Source organism: Electrophorus electricus, chromosome 14 (assembly GCF_041902795.1).
Source record: "Electrophorus electricus isolate QZ-2024a chromosome 14, ASM4190279v1, whole genome shotgun sequence".
NCBI lineage: Eukaryota > Metazoa > Chordata > Actinopteri > Gymnotiformes > Gymnotidae > Electrophorus > Electrophorus electricus.
In genome coordinates, this window is record NC_137510.1 from 12855399 (window position 1) to 12881731 (window position 26333).

At 36.9% G+C, this 26333-nt stretch overlaps 1 protein-coding gene across 5 annotated transcripts in view; it reads left to right on the top strand.

The window, feature by feature from the left end:
* Nucleotides 1-13878: 13878 nt before the first annotated feature.
* l3mbtl4 (L3MBTL histone methyl-lysine binding protein 4) overlaps nucleotides 13879-26333 on the top strand; it is a 58713-nt gene continuing 46258 nt past the window's right edge. For 2 of the 5 annotated variants that reach the window (XM_027002494.3, XM_027002475.3), the window contains exons 1-5: nucleotides 13879-13938; nucleotides 20798-20877; nucleotides 21956-22049; nucleotides 22147-22201; nucleotides 22481-22569. In XM_027002494.3, coding sequence (XP_026858295.2) covers nucleotides 21972-22049; nucleotides 22147-22201; nucleotides 22481-22569 — 222 coding nt within the window. In that variant the 5' untranslated portion in view covers nucleotides 13879-13938; nucleotides 20798-20877; nucleotides 21956-21971. Of the gene's footprint in view, nucleotides 14032-14071; nucleotides 14438-20797; nucleotides 20878-21955; nucleotides 22050-22146; nucleotides 22202-22480; nucleotides 22570-26333 lie in introns of those variants that run through there. The other 3 variants (XM_027002484.3, XM_081695994.1, XM_081695995.1) reach the window with 3 other exon arrangements.

Below are 26333 nucleotides of genomic sequence, written 5' to 3' on the forward strand. Positions count from 1 at the left end.
TGGAGGTTTTCCTTATTATTTGCCATTCCTTATTCACAGTGTTCTTAGGCATAATTTTGAGCAAACCCACACATGAATGGTCTCAGGACGTCATGCCAACAGTGAGGCATCACTCATGGTAGTGCTAACCTTTTCTTCTCTGGACAATCATGTCCTAATGTGAAGGGGGCTTCATCAGAGAACAGTAACTTTACCCTAGTCCTCTGTAGTCCAATGCCTATATTTGCTGCAGAACCAGTCTGCCCTTGATTTTTTTTCTTGGAGAGATGTGGCTTTTTTGCTGCCCTTCTCGACACCAAGCCATTCCAATAGCCATTCTGCCTCACTATGCCACACCAAGCCATTCTGCCTCACTATGCATGCAGATGCACTCACACCTGCCTTCTGCCATTCCCGAGCAAGCTCTGCACTAGTGGTGTCCTGATCCCATAGCTGCATCCTCATTAGGAGACGGTCGTTGTGCTTGCTGGACTTTCTTGGGCATACTGAAGCCTTCTTCACAGCAATTGAACCTCTCTCCTCGAAGATTTTGATGATTCAATAAATGGCTGATTTAGGTGCTATCTTACAAGCAGCAATGTCTTCGCCTATGAAGCACTTTTGATACGATACAATCTGCATCTGTTTCCTGGGATGTAACCATGGCTAACAGAAGAACACTTCAAACACCACCACCCTTTTAAAGCAACCAGTCTGCGCTTCTAATCAGCATGACTGAGTGATATCAGCTGCCTTGCCCTTGTTAACACTTACTCTTGAGCTAACGAGAAGATCACTGAAATGATGTTAGCAGGCCATTTTGTGGCAGGGCTGAAATGCAGTGGCTTGAATGCAGTAATTTTTGTGATTAGGATAATTTTCATGGCAAGGAATGAGTTAGCAATTAATTGCAATTCATCTCATCACCCCTCACAATCTAGAGTTAATGCAAATTGCCAACATAAAAACTGAAGCAGCAAAATTTGTGAAAACCAAAATTTCTGCTAGTTTCAAAACGGTATTGCTTTTATCACAAAATCTGGGAATATATGTATATTTAAATAAAATAAAAAGAATCAGTACTTTTCAGTACTCAGGCTACTGTGACTTATGTACCATTCTTAACCAATGTGTGTTTGGCTAGAATAGCACCATTTTTAATGGACAAGATATTATGTTACAAGTCGAACAGATGAACCTGTTCAAGTCCCACAGCATATTGTACTGCCTTGTCTATTTCAGCTTCTGTTGCTCATGTTTAATCAATAATTTTCAATAGGTAAGATATCTGAACACTAATAATAAGCATAGGAGTCCTTCTCCATCGTCTATATTATTTGATTTTTCATTAAAGAATGAGTTAAATAAAAGAACTCTCTCTTTCTCTCTCTCGCTCTCGCTCTCTCTCTCTCTCTCTCTCTCTCTCTCTCTCTCTCTCTCTCTCTCTCTCTCTCTCTCTCTCACACACACACACACACACACACACACACACACACACACACACACATACATACATACATACACACAGAAATAATGTGTCCTGGATGCTAGAGGATAAAGACGAGTATTTGTAAGCTGAAACAGAACACTTTGTGTTAGAACTGGCGTGTGCCAGCACAGAGGCACACATACATAGACACACATACAGTCAAGCTCTGTCTTTTCCAGCTCAGCTGGCCTCAGGCCCCTGAAATGCCCCTGGTGCTGAAAGACCTCATGGAACACTGAATATTTGCAAGAATGAACCCTGCAGTAACCCCCAGTTATGACATGACTTTCCAACAATGACAAGTTATCCCTTAACATGCACCCTGTACTTACCAAATGGCTTTTAAGACAAAAGAGTTATTGTTTTACTTCAAACACTAGAGACTCTCAAGGTATTGATGTCTCCAGGGAGTGGATTCACAAGTACAGTGCCAAGTGCAAGGAGTGATTTTGTTCTTCTGTGGGGGACATGTTGATTTTTATCTTTGATTCAAGTCATTTAAGCATGTGATTTATTTGACAGGGGAACAACGTTTAGTTGTTTATGGACTAATAACTCAAGACTTCATAATGACATCATGAACTTTGAACTTTGAGTGACAGCTCTTACCTACTATTAGTTTTTTTACTGATCTGTGTGGACAGTATATAAAGTAGACTACCAATAGCCCCATTCACTTTTAGTATCTCCTCTCTATGATACTGGTAATTTAAAAATCATCCTCAAACTTTACTAGCCCTATATTATGATATAGAATAACATTACTCACCATGATCAATGGGTCACAGAATAACACTACTTAGTTATCACAGTCAGTAACTTCAAGCAATTTACTCTCATGTGTAATTACTTATTCAACCCAAGAAAGTCCCCCAGAGTTGTATTAACTCTTGCAAGGTTTGTTGCGTCTTGTTTTCCTAAATGAAAATTGTAGGAGAATTTCAACACTAGGGATTTTGTTGTGTGTGCATGCAATACAACTGAAAAAACCCTTAACACTTAAATATTTGAAACATCTGCTGATTTCCATCATTCTGAAGAAGAATAAATCCCAGAGTGTTCAAAGCAGGTTTCTTAGAGTTGGTGACTTCTGCACTGAGCTATGCTCATGTTTTATTCAGCATTATGGGATCGATTTCAATCAAACCTCTGCCATGGTCCACTGATTCATCTTTATAACAGTGCGCGAGCTTCTCCTCTGAACTGAATAAGTGATGGATACAGCGGGAAATACAGTGGGGAGATGCATATTGTGGCCCCAGAGCTGGTGTCTGGTTCCAACATCTTTCAACACATTGCAGATCCATCTGGGTAGCCCGTCACCCCACCCTGGGTGAAGATAGCTGATCATGTTGCAACTTTGCCCTTTCTCTGGTTGAAGAACAACCTTAGTCTTATGCTATAGGGTTGTATTTTGGCTACTCAGTGCTGCTCTCTTTGTGCTGCTGGATAAAGCATCATGCTTTTTAGTTTGATCGGTTATGTTTTTGGATCACTGTCTGCTGTTACCCAAATTATCTCATGAGTAGAGAGGAAGCATCACTTGCCAGAATTCCACTTTGCCTATCAAATTTAACAAAGATAACAGTTGACATATTTCCCATGCTAAACTTGAACATGCAACACCCTCTGATAATTAGATAAGGCTAAATGATAATGCTGGTGCTTCGCTAACAGTTTTTGCTCTGAGTTTAGGACCGACTAGGGTGGCCGGATGTCTAGTTTTAGGCCAGACAATCTGGTTTTTCAGCTCCCTGTCCTCTGTCTGGCAGAAGGCCTGGATGGATACCCATTTTTCTTCCTTTGAAGTGAATTAGTGGTTGCTTTCCATTGATCAATATTATTTTATCATGCCACTTGGTCACATACATGTCAAAGCAAACACCTTGTATTCCTTGGTCTAACAGATCTCCTCGCACTTCACCTACCAAAGAAAGTCTATATTCTAAATGCTAATCAGTGGTTTGTATTGGTGTGAAAATACCAAAAAGAAAAAATAAACTACTTCAGTTTTCAGTAGTCAGCACATCCTTTCCTTTCCTGTCAAATAAAAGGAAAGAAATTTCATGCCTTCTGTACACTATGCCAGCCTTAAATACTGTATGTACCAAGTTTGCTGAGTAAAACCTAAATTTATATTACAGATTAAATTGGTCAGTTAGCTACATAGGATGTGATTTTACATTTACGTGACACTTTTATCCAAAGCAACTTACAATTATGACTGAGTACAACTTAAGCAATTGAAGGTTAAGGGCCTTGCTCAGGGACCAAGCAGTGGTAACTTGGTAGCAGTGGGGCTTAAACTGGCAACCTTCTAGTCACTAGTCAAAGTACCTTAACCACTGAGCTACCACTACCCCCAGTTTTTGTATGTTTTAGTGTCATATCCCCATCCCCATCCTCCATATGTCCTCCTTTTGGGAGTGTGATTTTCTCCTTGCAAGGGTTATTGAACCCCTATGACCACCCTATGACTGACATGTTTAAGAAATCTCAGTGCAACAAGGTCTAAGTTCTTATTTTGCTAAAACTCTTCTCTGTCTTAGAATCAAAATCTAGATCAGCACTCCAAACTGTTCAACACCAGACCAGATCAGCTCCCTTCTAACAGTGCAGTCTCATGAAAGGCAAAACTGCTTCCAGATCACCTTCTGTATACTCACATGGAACCTTTGATTGACTAATACCAGCTGATCAAAGATTTGCATTGAGGGGAAAGGGTCTGATGACAGTACTCAAAGGCGGCTTTGGAACAGTGAGACAGAAGCGTGGGAAACTTGAGCTGTCTGAGCAGGTCTGTGTGAAGGCAACGGTTTCACCTGCTAGTGTATTCTTTCTGCTCAGACTTGATGGCACAAGCTGGAGCAGCCTGCTTCCTTTAGAGGTCACGCTGGCAAACCCCCCCCCCCCCCTTCCTTTTCAAATCAGCCCTGCTTTAGGAAAATAAAGTGGTCGCATAGCAGTGGAGATGTAAACACAGAATGACCTTGACTGTCCACAGGGTCCCTCAGCATAATGTTGTGGTTAGTGACACAAATTTCTTACTTTGCTACTTCTGTAAGAACTGGGTATTCTGTTTAGTCATTAAACTAACCTGACACTTTTCAAATAAGGCTTTTTTTGTCTTTCTACATGTGTTTCATTCTTTCATAAAATTTGCTCAATTACACAACATTCCCTAATAGAATACTTTTATTCCTTCTTAGAACATAAAATTCTTTTGAAGGGCTTTTTTTAGTGAAGCACAATTTGAAGCACAATTTGCTCTTGAAGAATTTGAAGCACATCTCTTGGCTGCATTCCATGTGAGTGTGGACTCCCATTAGGAAGCTCATTTGCAATATTAATAAGGCAATTGGCACTGTTCATGTCATACAGCTTTAATTTCTCTGACATCCCTGATTGGAAATTTTCTGTTAAAAAAAGTCTTGTCTTAATGTTGCACATGAATAATTTCTTAGCCTCATCAAATGACTAAGCCAACTGATCAATATCAAATGTAGTTGTAAACCAAATCCTAATCTTTGACCATTTTCTGAGATTTTTTCATTCTTTACTGATATGTCAAATAATGATTGTTGAAATTTCAATTATTAGTATTTACTAATACTAATACTAAAACTACTACTAGTTAGGTAAGATTGAAGAGCACATGAAGCCACAATGACTGTCCTGAGCTGTCATAATTAATTCATTTCTGCAAGGCGCTCTACCTGTCTGTGGCTACATCCAGGTAATGACATATAATGACTCGTACATGTCACATAATCATTTGTGTCAGTTCTTCAGAGAGACTGTGCACTTCTTTATTACTGGAGAATTCAACCTGGATGAGGTGCTGGGTAGTGATGATGTGGAGGTCATACCATTTGAATTCGCATAACATTTTGGGTTGGCTTGCTTGAATGACCACTTCAGTAAGTCAGGACTCTTCTTAGACACTGTAAAACATGAAAATCCTACTTTTGAGCTACTTAGTTATTTAGTTATTGATTTAATCCTATGTTTTGCATCCTTGTATTGTTGTATGACCTAGTATCTTTTGAGTTTTAGACCACCGATAGATACCTTGACATTTCTATTGTAAAAGTTTATGGAACACCTTGAAATTAATCCTTCTGTGACTACAAGCAGTCCAGGCCTTTAGGAAGCAATGCAGCCCCATCACAGTATACTTCTATGAAGCTTCACAGCTGGGGTGAGGTTTGACTTTGGTATGCTGTGGTTTCTCCAAACATATTGCTCTGGACATTTACCAAGAGGTAAATGAACCCATTGTCATTTGGACCATTTGTTTACAATACATTATGGAACATTTGTAGCAAATTATAAATTGCAATGTTTCTTTTTATCGAGATCTCTATTCTCCTCCATAGTAACCTGACATGAACACAATGGATTGATTTTCTTTTTTCTATTGATTGACGTTCTTATGAAAATTATTAGATATGACTACAGATTCTTAGCAGACATCTTTAAGATCTTGGAAGATACTACCATGATCCAAAGATGGCTTAAAGAAGAATGTAGCAAGATAATAGATTCAGAAGACTGAAAAAAAGCTTAGGTCATATAATTATAAAGCAAAAAAAGAACCCTCCTTTTATTCTTTAAAAGCTACTTGACTTGAAAGTATGAAAGCATAATTTAAGTAATTTGCTACCTAAATAGCTGTTGCTCTTTATTTAATTGAGTATGAAACTACATTACTACTGCATTAAACCTTCATGATAATTTCACGCTAACGTTACAAACTATTTACAAAAACAGCATTTTTTTACATTATGAGCTTTACTTTTTTCTATAATCAAAGTTGGCACTGCAGGGTGATATTTCATGAATTTCTGATAGTCACTTAAGATGCTAAACAGTAAATAAATGACAGAAATACTGACAAACCACAATTTCAGCAGGGATTGAAATAATGAATGACTGTTGTCTTAAAAAAACAAACAAACATAAAATCTCTCATTTTATTCAAATCAACACACTCATCAACACACTCATGACTTCTAATTCTCTGAAACTGTCTGAAATGAAAGAGCATTTTTTAAAAGCAGCTATATAAAATAGAAATAGCAAAGAGGCCTATAAGTTGCCTTATAAGTATTGAAACTTTCATGTCAGAGGACATACAATGTTGCTTCTCAGTAAACGCTAACACTCAGACACTGGCATTCCTCCCAAAACTGCAGGGTGCCTTCCTGGAACAAACCTGCACTTTAAAGCAGTATAGATTAAACACAGAATTTTATATCAAAATGCAAGTCGCTGCTTGGTTGCTGTCGAAATAGAAGCATGAACTATGAACTTTCTACCTATGACAGTGAGAACAAATCCTGACTAAAAATGAGAAGACCCATACTGGCATTTTTTTTTTTTTTTTTCAGAGAAAGTCATTTTGTTGGAACTAGTTAGGAATGTTTAATCTCTGGCATATCATGTTTCATTTTGTCATTTATTATCACTCACATAGTGCCTCAAGCTCTCAAACAACAAATGTCAGTTGCAACACGATCTAAGGCATCTATCTTAGGCAATCTCAAAGAATAATAAGAGTTAGGAAATAGGTATAGTGTTCCTGCCTGATGAATAGCAAGAGCCTCAGTGGTGAGCTAGGGAAATGGTTGGGAGTGAGATAAAGCCTCTTCACCAAACGAAGATCCATTGCCTCGGATTCAGCAGGCCAAAAACAACTCTGTCACTTGGAAGATCATTTCGAGGATCCAGTGCTCTAAAAAAGTGCAGATTGTGTGTGTGCTGTGCATGTGCCAGCAGCTGCCATGGTAGCAAGCGTGCTACTCCTCCAGACAAGACAGATTCTATTTTAATAGTCATTTCCACACTGTGCCCAATGATATGCCTGTTTAAATGTAAACTGTCATTAAAATGAAGAAAACTATTATGTGTCTGACTGTCTGGCAAACGTCAGCATTAATCTTCAAACATTTTTTACTCATAATTTGCACAATCGATGCCTATTTCACACTGTCAGGGTAAATAAATGTGCTACTAAAAAGATATAAAGACTTTAAATTCCTTTTTATATTCTTAGAGCACAAATGTAATATCCAATGTTAAACCCTCACCACAGAAATTCTTACAGCACAAATGTAATATCCAATGTTAAGCCCTCACCACAGATAATCTAAGGTGTGTTTATCAAATTTTTAGCTTGGAGTCTGCTATCTGTTGGTCTGAGAGATGACACTGGAGTTGAGTCGTTCATTGCTTCACCACCCCCTAATCTGCCATCAAATCCAAATCATTGCACCCACACACTATAGGGAAATGCCCAATATCTCCTTACTTCAAAATACTAAGATGTGAAAGAAACACAATAAAAAATTGAACTGCTGCATTGTTTACTATACTACACAATTAAAATAAAACAAGCCTGAAACTTTTTTGGACAACCATTCATGCACCGCTCATAAGTTATCTTGAGAACTTTAACTCTCAGTGTCCTAAACAATGTCTTCACATAAAAAGCCCAGGCTACAGGCTAATGCCATAGATCAAAAGCTCTAATTAACATAGAAATATACCATACCATAGCACAGGAGGAATATGCTATACCATATCCCAAAATCAGAAAACAGAAGAAAAAAAGCCCACACATATGCGTGTATGGGTATGTGTACATTTATAAGCTCTACAAATGTTTTGTTAGTTTAATAATGGCCTTGGCAGTATTTGCCTTATGCTGTACAGATTATAAATATAGATGCCAAGAATTCACAAATAAGAAGAAAGAGGAATATTCTGCCAATTTCTACTTTGATAAAGATAATCTGAATTACTACCTGAACCAGTGGTACTGGAACAATGTTCTCTAGATGGGCCAAAAACCGAAGGGCTATTTACCTCTTGGTAAATGTCTAGAGTGATATGTTTGGAGAAAAGAAAACACAGCATACCTCAGCCAAACCTCATCCCAGCTGTGAAGCTTGGTAGAGAGAGTATACTGTGATGGGGTTGCATTGCCTCCTAAGGGCCTGGACAGCTTGCAGTCACTGGGAAACTGATGAAATCCAAGGAATACAAGGACATTTTACAGCTGGTTATCTATGATCTAAACCTGGATTTGACACACAAAAATCATAGGAATATTGGAGGAAATTAATAATAGTTTGGAAGATATTCTGTTAGATTACAACCTCCAAGTTAAAGTCCCAACATCAGTTCCACTGAAATACTAGGACATAATCTGAAGTAGACCCAAATATGTGCATGTGCTGAAAAAGTTTTGTTTAGTGAAAACCTTCTATTCACAGTGAAAGACTGATGAGTAGCTAAATAAAGCACTTGATAAATCTTATAGCCTATAATTGAAGTTCAACTGCTACATATGTTTTCAAATACCTTTTCTGTCAATTATCTTTATTGTTCAATCCACTTGTTCAATAAAGATCTTGCACTGTTAAATGTGTGTTGTATGTTAAATAAGACTTCTCCCTTAGTGTTATGATTTATATTAAGATTTGCTCTCATTTAGAAGTCATTGTGCTGATTTGACTAGTTCATTTTAGTTTTCAATAGACCCATTCTTACAAGCAATTTTGATTCTGATTTATGCAGAAATACAGGTAATTGCAACTGGTTCAGTTTACACAGTGTTTTGTCAACTTTATGTGCTCTGTATACGCCTCTTTGGGAAAAGCTTCCTAGTCATATAAAACTGCCACATATGTAACACTTTATCTCCAAGGCATTGGTACAAGATAAAGGATTATGGAACCTAATAAATGTAGTTATTAATAACAGTTTATATTATATTAATTCTTACTGTAACAAAAAGCTTTACTTGTGTTGAAGAGGCATTATCTGATCAACCAAAAATGTCTTTGAGAGTTTAGACTAAATGCAAAGATTACAGCGCCCCCCAGTGACCCCTGTATGTGATTGATTCCCATTACTTTTTGAAACATCTGGAAATCTGCAGTAACTTTTAAGTACGACAAATTAACTTGTTACCATGGCTTCTACTGTTGCTTCTTTAGCTCCTGATATATCCTGCATTGCTGTAGCTCTTGTTAATCAAAATATGCTAAACACGTGATGCTGTTTTTTGTGTGTGTGTATGAAATCATATTTCATATATCCTATATATTTAATTACATTGGGTTTGTTACTCTCTTCCTCTAAACTTTGTCATACTGAATGAACATACAAATGAGACACACTGAAAAGATGGGAAAAAAAGATCAAATATATTAGTGTGCATTTTACAAAACATACTGTATATCTATTATCCAACTACTAATGATTCAAAATATTAGTGCATGGATACTAAATGTGATGGATATAAAATGTTAGTAGATAGTTGCATAAATAACAGGAGATTCTTGCTTTCTTTCTCTCTCTATCTATCTAGCTGTCTGTCTCTTTCTCTCTCTCCTCATCTTATCCTCTGCAGATAACAAAGAAAAACCTTACTTGACACATAGGGCATCGATCTCCTAGCAGAGAATAAACAGACATGAGAGAAAGCTGAGAATGGCTGACAGAAAAACTTGTGTCTATAGGCTCTCATCTTAATCTACTTCACATAATTCAGTCTGATAACAACAAGGTCTGGCAGCATATTTAACTGCCAAAGGTACTCAAAGAAAGGTTGTGTGGAAATAAGAACCAGAGGGACCCACATTATAGGACCTCCTTCACTTCAGATTCTCCCATACACCACTAGTGGACTATATATATGTGTGTGTGTGTGTGTGTGTGTGTGTGTGTGTGTGTGTGTGTGTGTGTGTGTGTGTATAGTACAGTATTTTTGCTGTTCTTCGATACTGTGATTGCTGTTTTTTTTGTTTTTTTTTCCTTCAGTCCCTAGTATTTTTCTAGACTCTCTTATTCTTTCCTTTGGATATTTCCATCACTTGGGACTGTCACATCTATTGTCACTGCTGTTTTCCTATATCTTTGACAACAACGTCAAACAATGTTTGGTTCTTGCTTATCTGTCTGGATCTGAAGGTCCCACGGGATCTTAGCCTTGATATTCTCCACCACATTCGGTGGTTGCTCCCATTTGGACTTGTTTCCAACTCATATGTCTTGCATATATTCCTGTATATGATCCCTGCCACTTGGTTGTGTCTCTCAATGTAGGTATGCTTTCCCTGCCAGCATCTTGCATCCTGAAACTAGGTGCTGGATTTGCCCATTTGCACAGTCTGCATTGTAGGTCTTGTCTGGTGTGATACACCCATGCTTTGATCCACCTAGTGCTTAGTGTTTGAACTTGTGCTGTCATGATTAGTGCCACTGTGCTGTGCTTGGAGGTCATTGCTTGGATGTATTTGTGGGTGTTTCATATCTCACCCTGGTTGGTGGATTTTTCCTTTGTTGGCAGCTTCCCTCATGCATCTGACTGTCAAATAGCCCTTGAATGCTGAATATTGGGTGCCCATTCTTTGTGAAGAGTTTTCTGATCTTGACATCAGCAGCTTCCAATTTTTCTCTTGGCCAGCTGATGGTTATTACCCATTCCTCCTCATGCATTATTGCAGTATTACTTGAAAGAGATATAATTAGCTTTACATTGGAGAAACCAAGACAAGGCTTGTCTATTGTTTTTTTTAACAACTTTGAAGCATCAGAATTAAATATTTGTCATTTCCATTGGCAAGGTGTCACAGTGTCTGGGCGCTGGGGACCCAGCAAGGGGGGACATGCCCACTGATACATATATACACACATACATATATATATATATATATATATATATATATATATATATATATATATATATATATATATATATATACACACACACACACACACACACACACACACACACACACACACACACACACACACACACACACACACATTCACACACTTTTCCATTCTGAATCACTGCAGTTTTAAGCACCTAATCACTTAATCACCATCACCTGTACCTTGTTCTGTTTCTCCCCTATTTCAAGTCCACATGTGCCTGCCACAAGTGCTGCACATTGCTCCTAGAATGCCAGAGGTTGTTCGAACCTACGCTGTTGAGGCCATGTTGCAAGTTATTACTGCCAGCTATCTACTATGGTTTTTACTTTTTCCTCTGCCTTTAGCTTGGTGTGCTTTTGTTTTGGCGTTCTTTATGGAAAATTAAAGAAACGCATCCAGCACACTTGCATCTTGTTCCCTCTATTCTATCATCATTTTAATATGAAGGGACACTGGATTAATGACATATCTGTTTGCATTGCCAATTGTCGCTATGGGAGTAATGAAATTAGGAAACTCAAAGAAAAAAATTATCTACACTCTTGGAAGTTTAGAAACCTCCAATTATGATTTAAGTACATATTGTTTCTAACAAAAAACTATTTCTAATATACTGGTTCTTCCTCCTACAAATTCAGAAGCACTTTGCTTGCACAGCTGATGAAAGACCTCTGCCTTAAACATTCTGTTTCTCTGGAAACCATATATATATATATATATATATATATATATATATATAGAGAGAGAGAGAGAGAGAGAGAGAGAGAGAGAGAGATGTCATGCCACTACTGAGCAGTATTACATTTTGATTGCTGTATTCTGTAGCCCACTGCTTGATTCTAGGCTGAAAATGAAGTCATTTTTCAGTGCTACTGGAATGTTTTGATGGCCCTATTACAGGCTGATGAGCACTTGTACCTACTTTGTAGATCAGAGTGCATAGCGAATTTCAGTGCTCTGCTCTGACTCATGACGAATGATTTGTTGGTTTCATAAATGTAAACAAAGCTGTGTTTGTTGTTTTTGTTCAAACCTTTGAGACCCATTTTAAAACTCATCAAATCTTTAGTCATCTTAAACCTCTAAATCAGTACTGCTGTTACTGAAAAGTTTCAAGCAAAGGGTAATAATGACAGTGTCAATACCTCCGTTCTCTATGTCTATAAACATCCAGACCTTCATCTTTTGCACAAAAAACAACAACAACCAATCAAAGGGCTGACAGAACAGGTAGATTTACAACCTCGCCTGAGATTTTAGGTTGAGATTGAGTCTGATTTTTGACCTCACAAAGAACCCTGAACCTTGTGATGAGAGTGGGTGTAGGGAATGGTCAAACAGATGTTATTTGCTTAGTACATTAGTCTATATGCTAACATATGTTTTAATAAATTCAAGTAATATCTATTTATTATCATTTAATTTAGATAGGAACACTGCCAAACAGAAGTGTCATTTGGCCAAAATTCCACTGGACATTCCAAAGAGACTACACAGTATTTGATGAGAACTAGCATGTTGTGTAAGAATACCATTTTGGTATTATCCAGAGGACTGGCAGCACCATGGGGAGTGCTTGAAGGTCAGTTGTGCTTTTTCAAGGTTCCACAGAGACTCCAATACCTGAGGCATGTACAGACACAGCTCCATTTTGCTTTAAGATCTTGCAAAGCTTGCCTTCACCTTATAAACTGCCAACTGTTGAATCTTTGCCATCTCTTTTTCTCTTTGGAAAAAGAAATTAATCTCTTCCTTTAAATGAATTCAGTACTAATTTGCATATATAGTACAACAGAGAAACAATAGTGAAATGTCTAACAGATATCTACCAGAAATAGAACCCCCAAAACATATAACACATTATTTACACTGAAAGAAAATTCTCAGGCATTGAGTATAAAGGCGATGTCTATGGTTTTACTTTGCACCTATGGGCAAACACAAGTGATTCCACTGATTTTATATGTTTCTGTAAATTGCCCTGATTTCATTTGCTGCTGGCAGATAATTCTGGTGAAGTGCCATTAGTATTAAAAACAGTATTTCCTGTTCACATTCTCAAATCGTTTGATTAAAATATTGATTAAGCACCAAGTAATTTTGTTTAAACATAATTAACATATAACTCGACAACACAGAAGTGTAATTCGAGTTTTGTGTGATTTGCAAGTTAAATCATATTTGTCTTGTTAATAAGGATAGAAAAATAAATTGAAATTAAATAGAATTTAAAGTTTACCGATTTATCTGTTGTTTATAAATAATTATAATTATCTACTTCTTCTGACATGTCCCTGGAAAAGGAAATAGTGATTAAGTCTAAACTGTTCAGTAGTTGCTAAGTAAGTGTTGCAATAAACTGTGATGCATAGTTTCTCTTCATATTTGTATTTTAGCGCGATTTCACTTAGCGTGTTCTGATTGCTATTTATGAATGTCGGATCGATGTAAGCCCTTAGAACAGGAGCAACTATGTTCTAAAATCTTACTTTGCTATTATGGTACTTTTCTAGCTAAAGCTACATTAAGAAGTTAAATGTATGTTCTTTTCAAACTTCCTCATAACCTTTCAGTTTTTGTCTCTTCACATCTCACACCTGTTCAACTCAATAAACCTGATCAGACTAATATTTCATTTTGCCTCCAGTAGAGGGCTGTGTAAGAGCATGCGCACTATCCCAAAGACAACCCTATTTCTACTGTCAGAACATTGAGGGGGCATACCGACTGTCGTGTGGGTAAGGAATTAATAATTTCTTACAACCCCGAGTTGCTACACTTTGTTTTAGAACGATGACGAAGCTCACACTTTAGGAGAACATCGGTTTTGGGTATGGTAATCATTCGAATGTGCAATCGTGTTTTTCCATCGTATTTAAATGCGTTGAGAGATGGCTATCCTCGCTAATCTCTCATGTTTTCTCCTGTTAAGCAAGCTAACATAAAATGTGATGCCCCCTTCCCTCAAATGATGACACAGTAATATGAAAAGCACACAACAATGTCGCAACGGTCGTCAATTTATCGACGATACGCTGTATGTAGGGCGAATGTGTGTTTTTATCATTGTAAACAATGCGCAGCTAGCTATGTAGCTAAGTGAAACTATACATTTCTGTTCTCGGAAATGTTTCCTTTTGATATTCTACACGTAGCATTTTTGTTTGCTACAGTCGCAACTCTTCCTGATGTTTGTCGCGAGGAGCGACTTCTAGCAATAGTTAGCTATGCTAAAAGGTATTTATTATTTGACAATATTCAGTGTTTAAAATTGTTCAATCGGTGGGTGGAGTGTTAGTTTGCGTTTTAAATTAAATATAACGCCAGTGTTATTTGTTTGCGAGTTAAAAGTTTGATAGTGTCGATTTTGTCTGCTAATAAACGAATTGTGTGAATTGTGCTTGATCTTCTGAGGAATAAAATACTTGTAGGATAAACCCTGCTATGCGTTTAATTAGTTGACTGGGTGATTGATTGTTTTAAAATGGACCCTATGAGGAAACGTAGCGCAGATAAGACTATATAGGTCAACCTACCTATTTTAAAGACTCAAATAAGAAAGAAAGAACACATTTTGCTTCAGGGATTATGGTGTCATATACACCATATTTTTTTTTTCGCACCTGTAGAATTTAGACTAGCGTTAGTCAAGCATGTCTGAAGAGGAATTTTTAGGGAACTACAGATTCATTAGATAGTTTCACCACAGAAAAAGGCAATTTACAGAGTAAACACTACTTATGTAACGAGGTACTTAGTAGTTTTTTCTGCTTCAGTACCATCTGAATTTTCTGTTTTTCGTCATTGGTCCTTGAATTTGTGCTCTAAAAGTGAATTTCTGAGTGTGTTTCTCCCCTTAGTTTTCTTGTATAGCATCACTAGATACTCCATTTCATTTAAAGAGCAAGCTGTAACATGATGTTTGACCTGTTTCATCTTTGGAGTTTCCCCATGTGTGATTTTGATGGATTCTGTAAATGTAGGCTGCTGTATTACATAGAGCTCCATAAAGGCATGTAATGTGGGCTGTTAGTATTTATTTTTATTTCATTTCAGTGCCGGGAAGTTGTTGAGTTGCTTTCAGCTCTATGGCTGCCTTGTGGCACTTCCTGTTTAGTACGGTAGTTGAAGCAGAACATACATTTATTGCTTAGCAGGAATTCCTTCATTTACCTTTGCTGTTTTTTGGGGGGTTTTTTTGGTTGACTTTGAGCAAACACCTTGAAATGTAACTCAAGAACTTTAGCCTATATTGATTTATTTATTTGTTTATTTATTTAGTGTGAGAGATTTCTGTAATGGGTATTCACCTTGTTTACTTTCTTTTAACATTTTGTGTAAAAAGGATTAGGATACACAGGAAAAGAAGGCATTTGTATGCCTACAGCTGAAGAATTTGAATTTGACTGTGAAAGAGTCCTTGTCTTTTTTAAATACAAATTTGCAAAAAGCTATACCTGAAATATTCAGTGTTGATACAGTACTTAAATACTTATCTATACATTTTCACAGAAGCTTGCATAATTTGCCTGAATTAAGTTCTTCACCTTTTCTGTCACTACAGTTTTACTGTTAGTTGGTATTTAGCAGAATGTTAATTTTACTCAATTTCTTAAACACATTATGACACTTTCACTGAATCCTCAAAGGAGAGTCTCTTAAATGTCTTTAAACCCCCATATCACTTTACGTTTAAAAAGCAAATGACCAACTCTGCTTGGAAAAGTGATCTTGCATTATTGAGTTTACAGCCATGATGTTCCAGTATTACCTCAAGTATTGACCCATTGAATTGTATAATTATAACAGTAGGATATTTTGTTCATACTTGGTTCCTGTAGTTGCTTTACATGGATCCAGTGCAAGGTCTTGCAGCTGAAAATGAATGTCACCAAAACTTGTGTCAGTTGCATAGTTAGGATACTTTGTTTTGGCTTCAATTTTGGTCTCCTTATGTTTATTTGGTGAGGTGTACACATAAGGAAAGTAAAAACATTTGTTTTTTTAAAAAATATATATTACAAATACAAGCACATTGTACCCTAACAATTGTTTAGTCATTAGATATTTTGTTTGCTTTAGGATAATACAAGACTGCATGTTTGGAACAATTTTTCAGAAAAAAAAAGTCAAGGAAACCTAGTTTAAGTTGTCTTCTTGAACCAGCCTCCCAATATGTAAAAACATAGCAGTGTTTGTGTCGTGATGTTGAACACCCTTTGCATCTTTAAGAAGGAGCTCTGTTTTTTGTTTTTTTTTTGGTCCTGAAGTAGGCTAAACTAATCTACTCCATGTTGCAAAACTAGCCTGAGGTCGTAGATGATTGTCTTTCAAGTTCATGAGTATGTGGGACATTGTTGTTTTTCTGAAACCTCTACGTATCTGTACCATTTTAATTACCCTGTAAGATACAAAGGGATTTTTATAACTATAGTGTGCAGGTCCCACGGGATGATGTATTCACTGTAACGTTTGCCCTTTGTTTGGGTTTGGCATTTCCCAAAAACTTTTTATGTTTTGTTTAGTTTTTTTGTCTTGTTTTGGGAATGTCTTCCTGTGTCTGTAGTGTGCTGGTAATTTTGCTGTGAAGTTAGCAAATATAGATTTCCAAAAATATCATTATTCAAACATTCTGTATAACCTAGTCACATTTTCATTCTTAGTATATTACCCATTTCTTGTTCATAAGGCAACTATAAGCCTTTTGGTTTTTGTTCTGAGGCCTCATAGACTTTTGCTTTTCTGTTCACTATGAGTAATGGGTTTTTTTCTGTATCACAACTCAGCTTCAGATGTGTTAACAGAATGGATGAAGAAAAGGTCTTTCTTTATCTTTTTGTGTGGCAAGAATTCCATTGTTTTAGACTTCAATGGGAGGAAGGCAAATCATAGATTGTGGGGACAAAAATGTGTGTCTACAACAAAAATATCAACTGTGAATAATTTTTCTGCCTTGAATTCCTCACAAAGCCTTTGAAATTTAAGATGAATATTACTATCCATTTCCTCTGAAAATACTTGAAATATAGTGGCATTAGCAACCACTTAAAAACTTCATTATTATTAGGTAATAGGACATTTGCTTTAAATTTGTAAAATTGTCATCAAAGTTATACTTTTGTTGTTACTTGATCAAAATACATGCTCTTTGGTTCAAAGGAGGTTGATTAGTTTGTTTCATTATTAATTAAGGAATCTTTTACTTTGTGTTTATGTATGTAATGTACTTGTTTGATAAACTTTAAGACTGGCTTTAAGACTCATGTTAGTCTTTTAGTGCAGTGCCAGTTTTGTAGGCATCATCAGATAGATCTTATTAACACTCTTCTGACAGTACATTGTGTACATAGTTTACCACCCGGGATCATGCTTTTATGATCTGTAATAATACATCAGAAGCTTCTCACCTATATGTCTGTATTTCTTCCAGAAGATATTTTACTAGCATGGTTGGAGGACTCAGCTGATTTATATTTTGCACAAGAATTAAGAAGTAACCCAAATGCAAAATGTCGTCTTGGCCTAACTTGGATGTTACCATTTTAATGGTTTATATTTGTTTTTATCTTCTTGTTTTCTCACTGAAAACGAGTGTAGTTTCTCACTGAAAACTCAGTGTAGTTATGCTGGCAGTCAGCACTTGTTCTTATTCAAATTGTATAGTTTTGACACTATCTTTTGTTGTTTTTGTTTGTTTGTTTGTTTTGTTTGTTTGTTTGATGTCATTGTGGCCATGTATAGTGTGCAGGAAAAAAGCCACATGAAATGACATGTCCTGCACCTGCAATTTAGTTCGTTATCTGCAACATACTTTTTGACACATCCAAAATTATCTAAAAAGTAGAAAAAAAATCCCATATTATATGCATGTACCTAAATATTAATAAGCATAAGAGGGTGAAACTACAAAGGTTTTGTTTTCCCCTTAACACTGTTATGATGGCACTATGATGGACTTGGCATTTTGCGTCAATGACTGTATTGGCTCTTCTCTTGGTCTCTTTCTCTCTATCTTTTTCTCACTCATTTTCTGTAATGAATGGCATTTGAAATATAGAAAGTCCGACACTGTTACTGGGCTTGAAAGCATAGCTGCTGGGAGTTGTCATCGTGGCCCTTTTGTTCTCCTAGTAGTTTCTTTCTCAGCAGTGAATCAGATAATTACCTGTTTCACTTGTTTTGAAGGCCACCTGAAATGACCAATTCTTAGAGGGTTCTCCATGCCTTTTGATATTTGTTTTCTCAACATAAAAGAAGCCAGTTCTTGTTTATCTTGCATTCACTTCTATCTGAGTTTATGCCTGATTTAATGGGTGGACATCCCTCCTGTATAATTAATTTCACAGCTCTGCACAGAAGTGCAACAGAATGGTCTGCAGTGAGATGGGCATTAGAACCTGCTGCTGCCTCATACTATGCTTCTTCTCTCAGTACTTAAAATACTCATTAAGCATTTGACATAATGCTTTTCCCTTTCAGTATATTAAGGCATGATGTGGGTTTCTATGATAACGTAAATTATAGTGACCCATGAAAACAGACAAGACACTTACATGGCACTTCTGAAATTGATCAAGATGTTCACACCACACTCTAAAAATGCTGTAATTTTGTTATAGGGATCATTTTATATATTGTTCTTCTGCTATGAGAACTACAAAATACAGTACTGGGATAATAGAAAATGATATATTGTGCACCCAGGACTCATTTCATCTCATGTAAGCACACAATTGGTCCAGCACCTAAATTCTCTTTCTCTCTACCATTAAAAAGTGCAGTGCATTTGCTTCTGTGCATCTGGTATTTGTTCAGCAATTTGGGGGAAAATTGTGCATCTATTGTCCTCTTCCAGTAGTGTGCAGTAAGTATTGCCTCAGGGACATTAGTCATCTTATTGTAGCTCTAGGTTGCTAGAGCTTTTATCTGCATTCTTTGGGGCTCCCATCGGGATTTGGGTAGCAACAACCTTTCAGTGTGCTACTGACCCACTGCCACCCAAGTAGATTTGTATGAACCCAAACTTGGCTACACCTGCTGTGTTCTCATGTATATGTGTAATAATGTATAACCAGTGAGGTGATTACAGCTCATGAACAGATTCAGAAATCTCACACAGGACACTTTGCAGTCTTCTTGTTGAAAATCCAGTTGAAATGAATTTAACAAAACTCTCGTCAGAGATGATGACTGACATGTGGTTGACACTTGAAGTGTCCTTGATGATGGAGTGTTATCAGAGATCACTGGGCTAGAGTTAATCTACTCAGCTCTCACTGTGTTCAACAGCATGTTGTGTTGACTTTAAAGAAATTGCTGGCCAGTATGTGTTTTTGTTTGTTTGGTAAAACTCCTTAGACTGGCCTTTTTCTCTTTGCTCCTTGCCTGCATCATTAAATGTAATTCTGGTGACATTTAATGACAAGAGGATAATACATTTGTAGAGGTTCACATATTGGTAATGATTCAACTATGCCTTTATTTAAAGAAAAGGTTTTTCTTTTACCTTTTTTTGAAAGCTCTTGGTTAAACCAGATTTTTCTTTCATTGCCTGTGATGGCAAGTGTATTTCATATGAAGTGATCTACAGCATAATTCAGTCTTGTTTTGTCCAATTCCTGTTAGGAAGTTTAAAAAGCACAAATGGTAGGGCTTGGAATGTCCGATAGTGGCTGATGGTCATATATTGTACCAATGGTTGTTGCAGCCTCTTAGCCCCTGAGCAGCTAATTGTGGGACATTCTTTACCTTAACTGCCCACAGGCAATTTGGTAAATGGAATTGATTTTTCCCTCGTCATTCTGTTTGTGCACTTTGGCCTATACAATCTGTATTATATTGCAAAATGCACAATTTACCAAATTAAAATGAGGATTATGTAATCCTCATTTGATATCTTCATGATCTTCATTAATGCCAGTAAAGGGTTTTAAAGGGAAATGCTGAGTTAGAATGGGTTTGGATTATTTGAAAATAGTACGATTGGCACCATCATGGCACTTGTTGCATTAGGTCTTTAACATAGGAATTACTGCATAGGAATTACTTCCACGTGGACACACCATGGAGTCAATAACAGATAAAGAACATCAGAAGCAAAGTGAGCTTCAGTCCTTTATTAGTCTGGATGCTGGCATGTGTGGGTTCCATTTAGAATATCTCTGCACTTTCTTCCATCTTTATTGTGAGAATAACAGGATAACACTTACCTTAGTGTGGATTAGAGAATATTTAAAGTAAGATGACTCTGAGAGAGCATGCAATGTTTCGTGCTTCTATATGATGTAAGAACTTTTGCGCTAGTGTGGTAAATTAAATTTTTGAAGACATTTCACATCTCACTGCAGTTCATTCAGTGCTTGATATAGGGTAGTCATTCACTGACAAACTATGATCAATGCTGCCCTCAAGATTTGACTCTCAAGTGCATTAATTAAATTGTGGAGGTCAAGCACAGGCTCTAGTGATCTCTCACTCTCTCTCTCTCGCTTCCTCTCTCCCCCTCCCACCCTTTAACTGCTGTCTCTGTGCAGTACTATATTAATTACTAGAACCTTTCCATTAGGTTAAACTTTTTTTCTTCTGCTTTGATGCTAGGCCTTGGAACAATTTGGTGCGGTCGTAGAATGTGAATGGAATGGGATCTGGAGGGCCAATTCCCTGATAGGGTGGATTAGGTGAGTGTAAACACCAGTTGGAAAGTCTCCTAAGGGTCGTGTTGAGTTTTCAGATGGGCTATGGTCAGCATGGCTAATAAAGAATGTTAATTGAAACCAAACCTATCAGACTGTTGCAGTTTTTGTCCAGCTATGTCACATTATTAACTTTATCACAAAGTTTAGATTAATTAAAATCTTATACAACCATGCATTAAAATGACATTACTGAAGTTAACTCCGTTTTTATGGTAAATTTCATAAGTTATGCGAGATTACCCAACTCCTGCTTTTACAACAGGCTCTTGTATGGATTCTGTGACTGAGTTATGAAGTTTTTATTTGATCCTATAAAAAAACAAAGTGATTTAAAAATTATTTTTTTTTTTTTTCATCCCTGCAATTTTAATATTGTGTTATGTGCATGGTTATGGTTGAAGAATTTAATCAGTTATCAACTAAGTATATTTTAATGAGCTGTAGGCATTTTATTAAATGCCAAATATTTATCTTAAAATCCTAACTGACTTTTCCTTTTTCATGCTTGTGTTTTTAGGAATACAAGCATAAACCATAGCTTGAGTTGTGAGGGCCTAAAGAAAGTATGTGTGATGTATCTAACTAAGCCTAGTAATGCAAGTTTAGGAGGCCTTCTGGAAAAGTCTGGTCATCCAATACTGGTCCTTTTAATTAATGTTTCCTAGCCAGCATGTTAATAACATCATATAACAAGCTAGGAACTCACTAAACCAAACATAGCAGTGTACTTGTTTTAAACAAATAAATTAGCTTTATAGTATCTCTTTATACTTTGGTTGCACATGCCACAGCAACTTCAGCTGCCTACAAACCTACATACAGAGTCATAAAGTACCATGCATGGCTTCTGGTTCTGTTTGTCAGGACATTCCATTATTTCTGCGCTGAACGTGGTACAAGAATATACCTCAATGAATGTAGGACTGTTTAATAGAGCAGAACATGGTTCATCAAGCATGTCACCAGTGGACTGAAGCTTTTTTCCATGTTTTTTAACAGTGGATTTGATTCTTGTCTCTTGTTTTGTTCATTGCTGCTTTCTGTTTGCATCTTGTTTCAGAATCAATCTTTTTCTAATGATGCAGGGAGAGGACAGGAAAAAAAGGAAACAGAGTTTGAATGTGCGAGGTGCATCAGAGGAATACTGTCTCAGAGTGAGTATGGAGAGGCACCTTCCTCCCATTCGCAGAGCTCTATTCATTGCTTTGTTTTTTTTCTTATGTTGCCTTATTACTGTAATGTCCTTCGTAGGAACGTCCAAAAGAAGATACGACAAAGATGAAAAATAAAGTGACTGCTTCAAGTGGTAAAATGGCTCACCATGCTTGACATGTCTAGCACCTCAAATCCCTGCTGTCTTTGTTATGAAATGTATACTTAGAAGGAGGATTTGTGTTTACATCTAGTTTGACATGGTCCAACTTTAAGAGTTTTTCTTCAGTACTATTCAACCATTTTTTGGGGGGTGGGCTGGGGGGGTATTCAGAAGTTACTCTGCTAGAGGTACCCTTTTACAGATAAAATGTTCTATTCTTTGCAGTAAGTCAAAACATTTATATATGAAACTGTAATCTTTGAATGGAAGCAGTTAACAGTAAGAAGAGGCCCTGGTCATGGGATGAATATTTGGAGGAGGAGAGAGCCATAGCTGCCCCTCTGAGATGTTTTACTGAGGTGAATATGAATGAACACACACACACTTTCCTGTAGAAATTTGTGCTATCTCTGTAAATCCTTAAAGTGCTGATTGAAGTCAATACAAGGGCCTTATGCGCTACACTTTCTGTAGAACTGCAGATAGATTACAGGGGCTACAGTGTGTAGATCTCAGCTGTTAGCTTCCTGTGTTCTGTGAATGCTGTCTTGGTACATTTATAACTCTTCCACCTTGCATATTCAGAAATAGAATAAATTTATCCTTACCTAAAGTAGTTTTGCTATTATCAGACACATGATTTATGTTTTAACATAGCGATTAACTGTTAATCAGCCATTAACAGTAGATTATGTACAGCAATATAAATATAAGCAGTTTAATTAATATCAGACTATATCATTTTAATTGTTTTATGGAGCATATAGACTACTTTTTCACTCTCCCACAAACAAATCATATGACAACTATAATAAAATGTTAATGACGGCTTAATGATTTCTTAATTGAAATGATTGACACACTATTGCTATAGTGTAAAGAGAACTTGCGAATAGCCATGCATCTTAATGCCGTCATGGTGTTTGATGGCCAACATTGGAGTAAGTGGATACATTTTGATAAATGTCCAGGCTTATCACATTGCAAGCACTTGTTAGAATGCCACTTCACAGGGTGACACTGTGTTATGTTTTAAATGTTATGCTTGATCCTGAATGTCTTTTTACAAGGTATTCTGTCTACTGGCTAATGGACAGTTGATATTTGCGATACCACACCAACACACAGCCCAACACACAGCCCAACACACAGCCCAACACACAGCCCAACACACAGCCCAACACACAGCCCAACACACAGCCCAACACACAGCCCAACACACAGCCCAACACACAGCCCAACACACAGCCCAACACACAGCCCAACACACAGCCCAACACACAGCCCAACACACAGCCCAACACACAGCCCAACACATTTCGAAGCTACAGCCTGGTTCTGTATGATCCTGTTGAATGATTGTTTTGTGTTCTGTCTAGTAAATAAATTCATTGTTTCAGTCAACCAAGAGCTGTTGGTAAGTAAAACAGTTACCAATGATTCTATTAGGTCAACTTGTGGCCAGCTCTGTTTATATAGTTATTATAAGGTTAATTACTAGCCTAATTGTATAGAGGAAAATGTCCTTTTCAGCTGCAGTACAGTTCTTTTTTATTTTTTTTCCCCCTCTCTCAGGATTCAATTCTTGGGCAGCCCTAGCAACTCTCAGCAGCTGATTTGTTTGTTATACATTTCCATTTATGTTTTACATTATTAAACATATCTGAGTTTGATGTTTTAGCTTAGTTGCTGTCCTTGTGCATATCTTAGCTGAATAATAGTGACCCTTATTCAACACACATCTTATGTATGACATGGAGACACTCACAAGCTCTGCCACATACAGAATATGTGGGGAAAAAAAGCTAACACAATGGGCCACAAGTGCATCTTTACAACCTTAAAAATCTCTTGTAACAAAAGCCAGAAACACTAAAAACACTAACAAGGACCAAGCAGCTCCTCTGTAAATTTTGTTTCAGGAGATATTAACAATTTTGATATTATACATGTTGGGTCTAGGTTTTTATAGCATATTTCTGTATTTTCTTTGCAGTGTATTTCCAAAATAGCTTTTTGTTTAAAGTACGGGTTCACAGTTAACGTGCCTACTTTCCATAAAGCTGAAGCCTGAAATGAATTGGCTCATGTAATGCACACGCTGTGTAAATCTACTAAAATCTGTCAGCAACTCCACTTGTTAAGAGTCCCACTGGGCCCAATTTTCAAAGGAAAAGAAACTTGAAATCTTTTTCATTTCCAAGGGTTTCATGCTTAAATTCAGTTTCATGTTTAAATATTTCACTGTTCTAAGGGGAAATGCCAAATATTAAACATCAATTTATTTGATAAAATACACTAGCTTTCTTGCCTGGGGAGTACAAAAATAGATCATCCTGACAGTGAAGCAAAAAAAAGGGACAGATGTGTTAAGGCTGCAGAATGTTCAGTTTGAGCATCTTATTGGATCAATAAGATGTTAGTATGTAGTATGTACTGGATGCTCTGCCATCTCTTTGTGTTGGCCTATTTAGTCTGCAGGCATTTTTTTGTGGTAAGCCCTTATCATGGATGCATAATGACCCTGTCCTCTCTATGATTAATGTACTGAGGCCTGCGTGTTTGTGCTTCCTGCAGCGTTCTTGTGGCTCCTTGCGGGTCATTTGCTCTAGGCTTTGGAATTGCACTGTGGAGTAAACTGTTGGCTGCTCACACTGGTTGATACAGAGCAGTATATTGGGACACAGAAGCAAGAGCCCACAGGCAGCCTGAGTGGAAGGGAACATATTGATTAGAGAAGCTTTTTTCTGTCAGGCTGATGTTAAGCTTAGAGTGGCTGATCTAAAGGTGATCTTTTAACACATGAAGAATTGTAGGGTTTTATCTTAATCACTTTAGTGAGATTTGAAATTGGATTAATGGCTACTCATCTTATTGTAGCATTTGTAAATGTAGTGTTGTAAATGCAGTGAGATTTGTTCATTACGTGACATTCACAAACATATGTTCTGAGCTTCTAGTAATGTATTATAGCTATCTTTGTGTGTGTGTAGTGAATCACAGCTATATAGGCATGATCATAAAAATTCAAAACAGAATGTCTTTGTTAAATATCTTACCAGCTATTTGGTCATAACACAGAGTCTGGCATGCCTAATGGATGAAGTGTTTAATTATGCCACATTATGAAAATAAGCAACCTCAAATAAAGATACTGAATCTGTTCGGTTGGTTGAATGAAACTGTCATTCCTTGGCAATCACATACTCAGATTAATCTTTTACCTTCTACTCTTCTTAAAATACTTATTAATAATATTCACCTTATTGTGACTGCTGAGTACATACTAACATTGTGTAATATGGGGTAATTTGAGAAGTGCTCAGAAATGTTAAAGGTTAGCCATGACTTTAGTAATGCACCATAATGCAGGATTAGGCAGCTAACCACATACCATTATCTTCTGTTCCAAAGAAAACATGCTGTTAATCAGATTTGTTCTGTGTTGTTCTGGAGATATCTTGTGTTGCCATAATGATTTGTCCAGTAAGGAAGAAAGGTTTATGCAGACTTTATACTTAATTATAAACTAATTATTATCTAAAATGCATTAAAAGTATTACTTTTATCTAAGGGACTACAGGCTTGCCAGCACCGTCACCAGCAACCTAGGTGACATTGTTTGTCCTAAAACCAGGAACCCAGTGACAATAAAAATTCAGTGCCCTGCTCCGCTATTTAATCTCTTATCCAGAATGTGCGCATTGGTAACTATATAAAGAGTGTATGTGTTTCATTAGTTGTATCCATATATTGTTTGATGTTTAAGAATCATATAAGAAAACCGTGTTCAGGAATCTGATATTAATTTGAACAATCAGTCACACTGTCAGGTGTTAAGGCATACTAATAACCTTCTTTGTAAACATGGGGCCTTGCGTGGAGATATGTAACCCATACATCCCATCAAGATAGCAGCTGTTTTACCCATCAGGTTTTAAGGTTACATTTTCAGTTAATTTATAGATGACTGCTATTTATTTGAGTTGCTCAGGCCATAACTGTCAGAAATCAAGCTAGGTATCATTCCAGATTTGCGCTTGAATTCATCATGCTGTGAGGTGTGGCAGGTACTCTGCTGTTTCCTTATTCTGAAAGGGCCTGCGTGTCCTTCAGCACACCC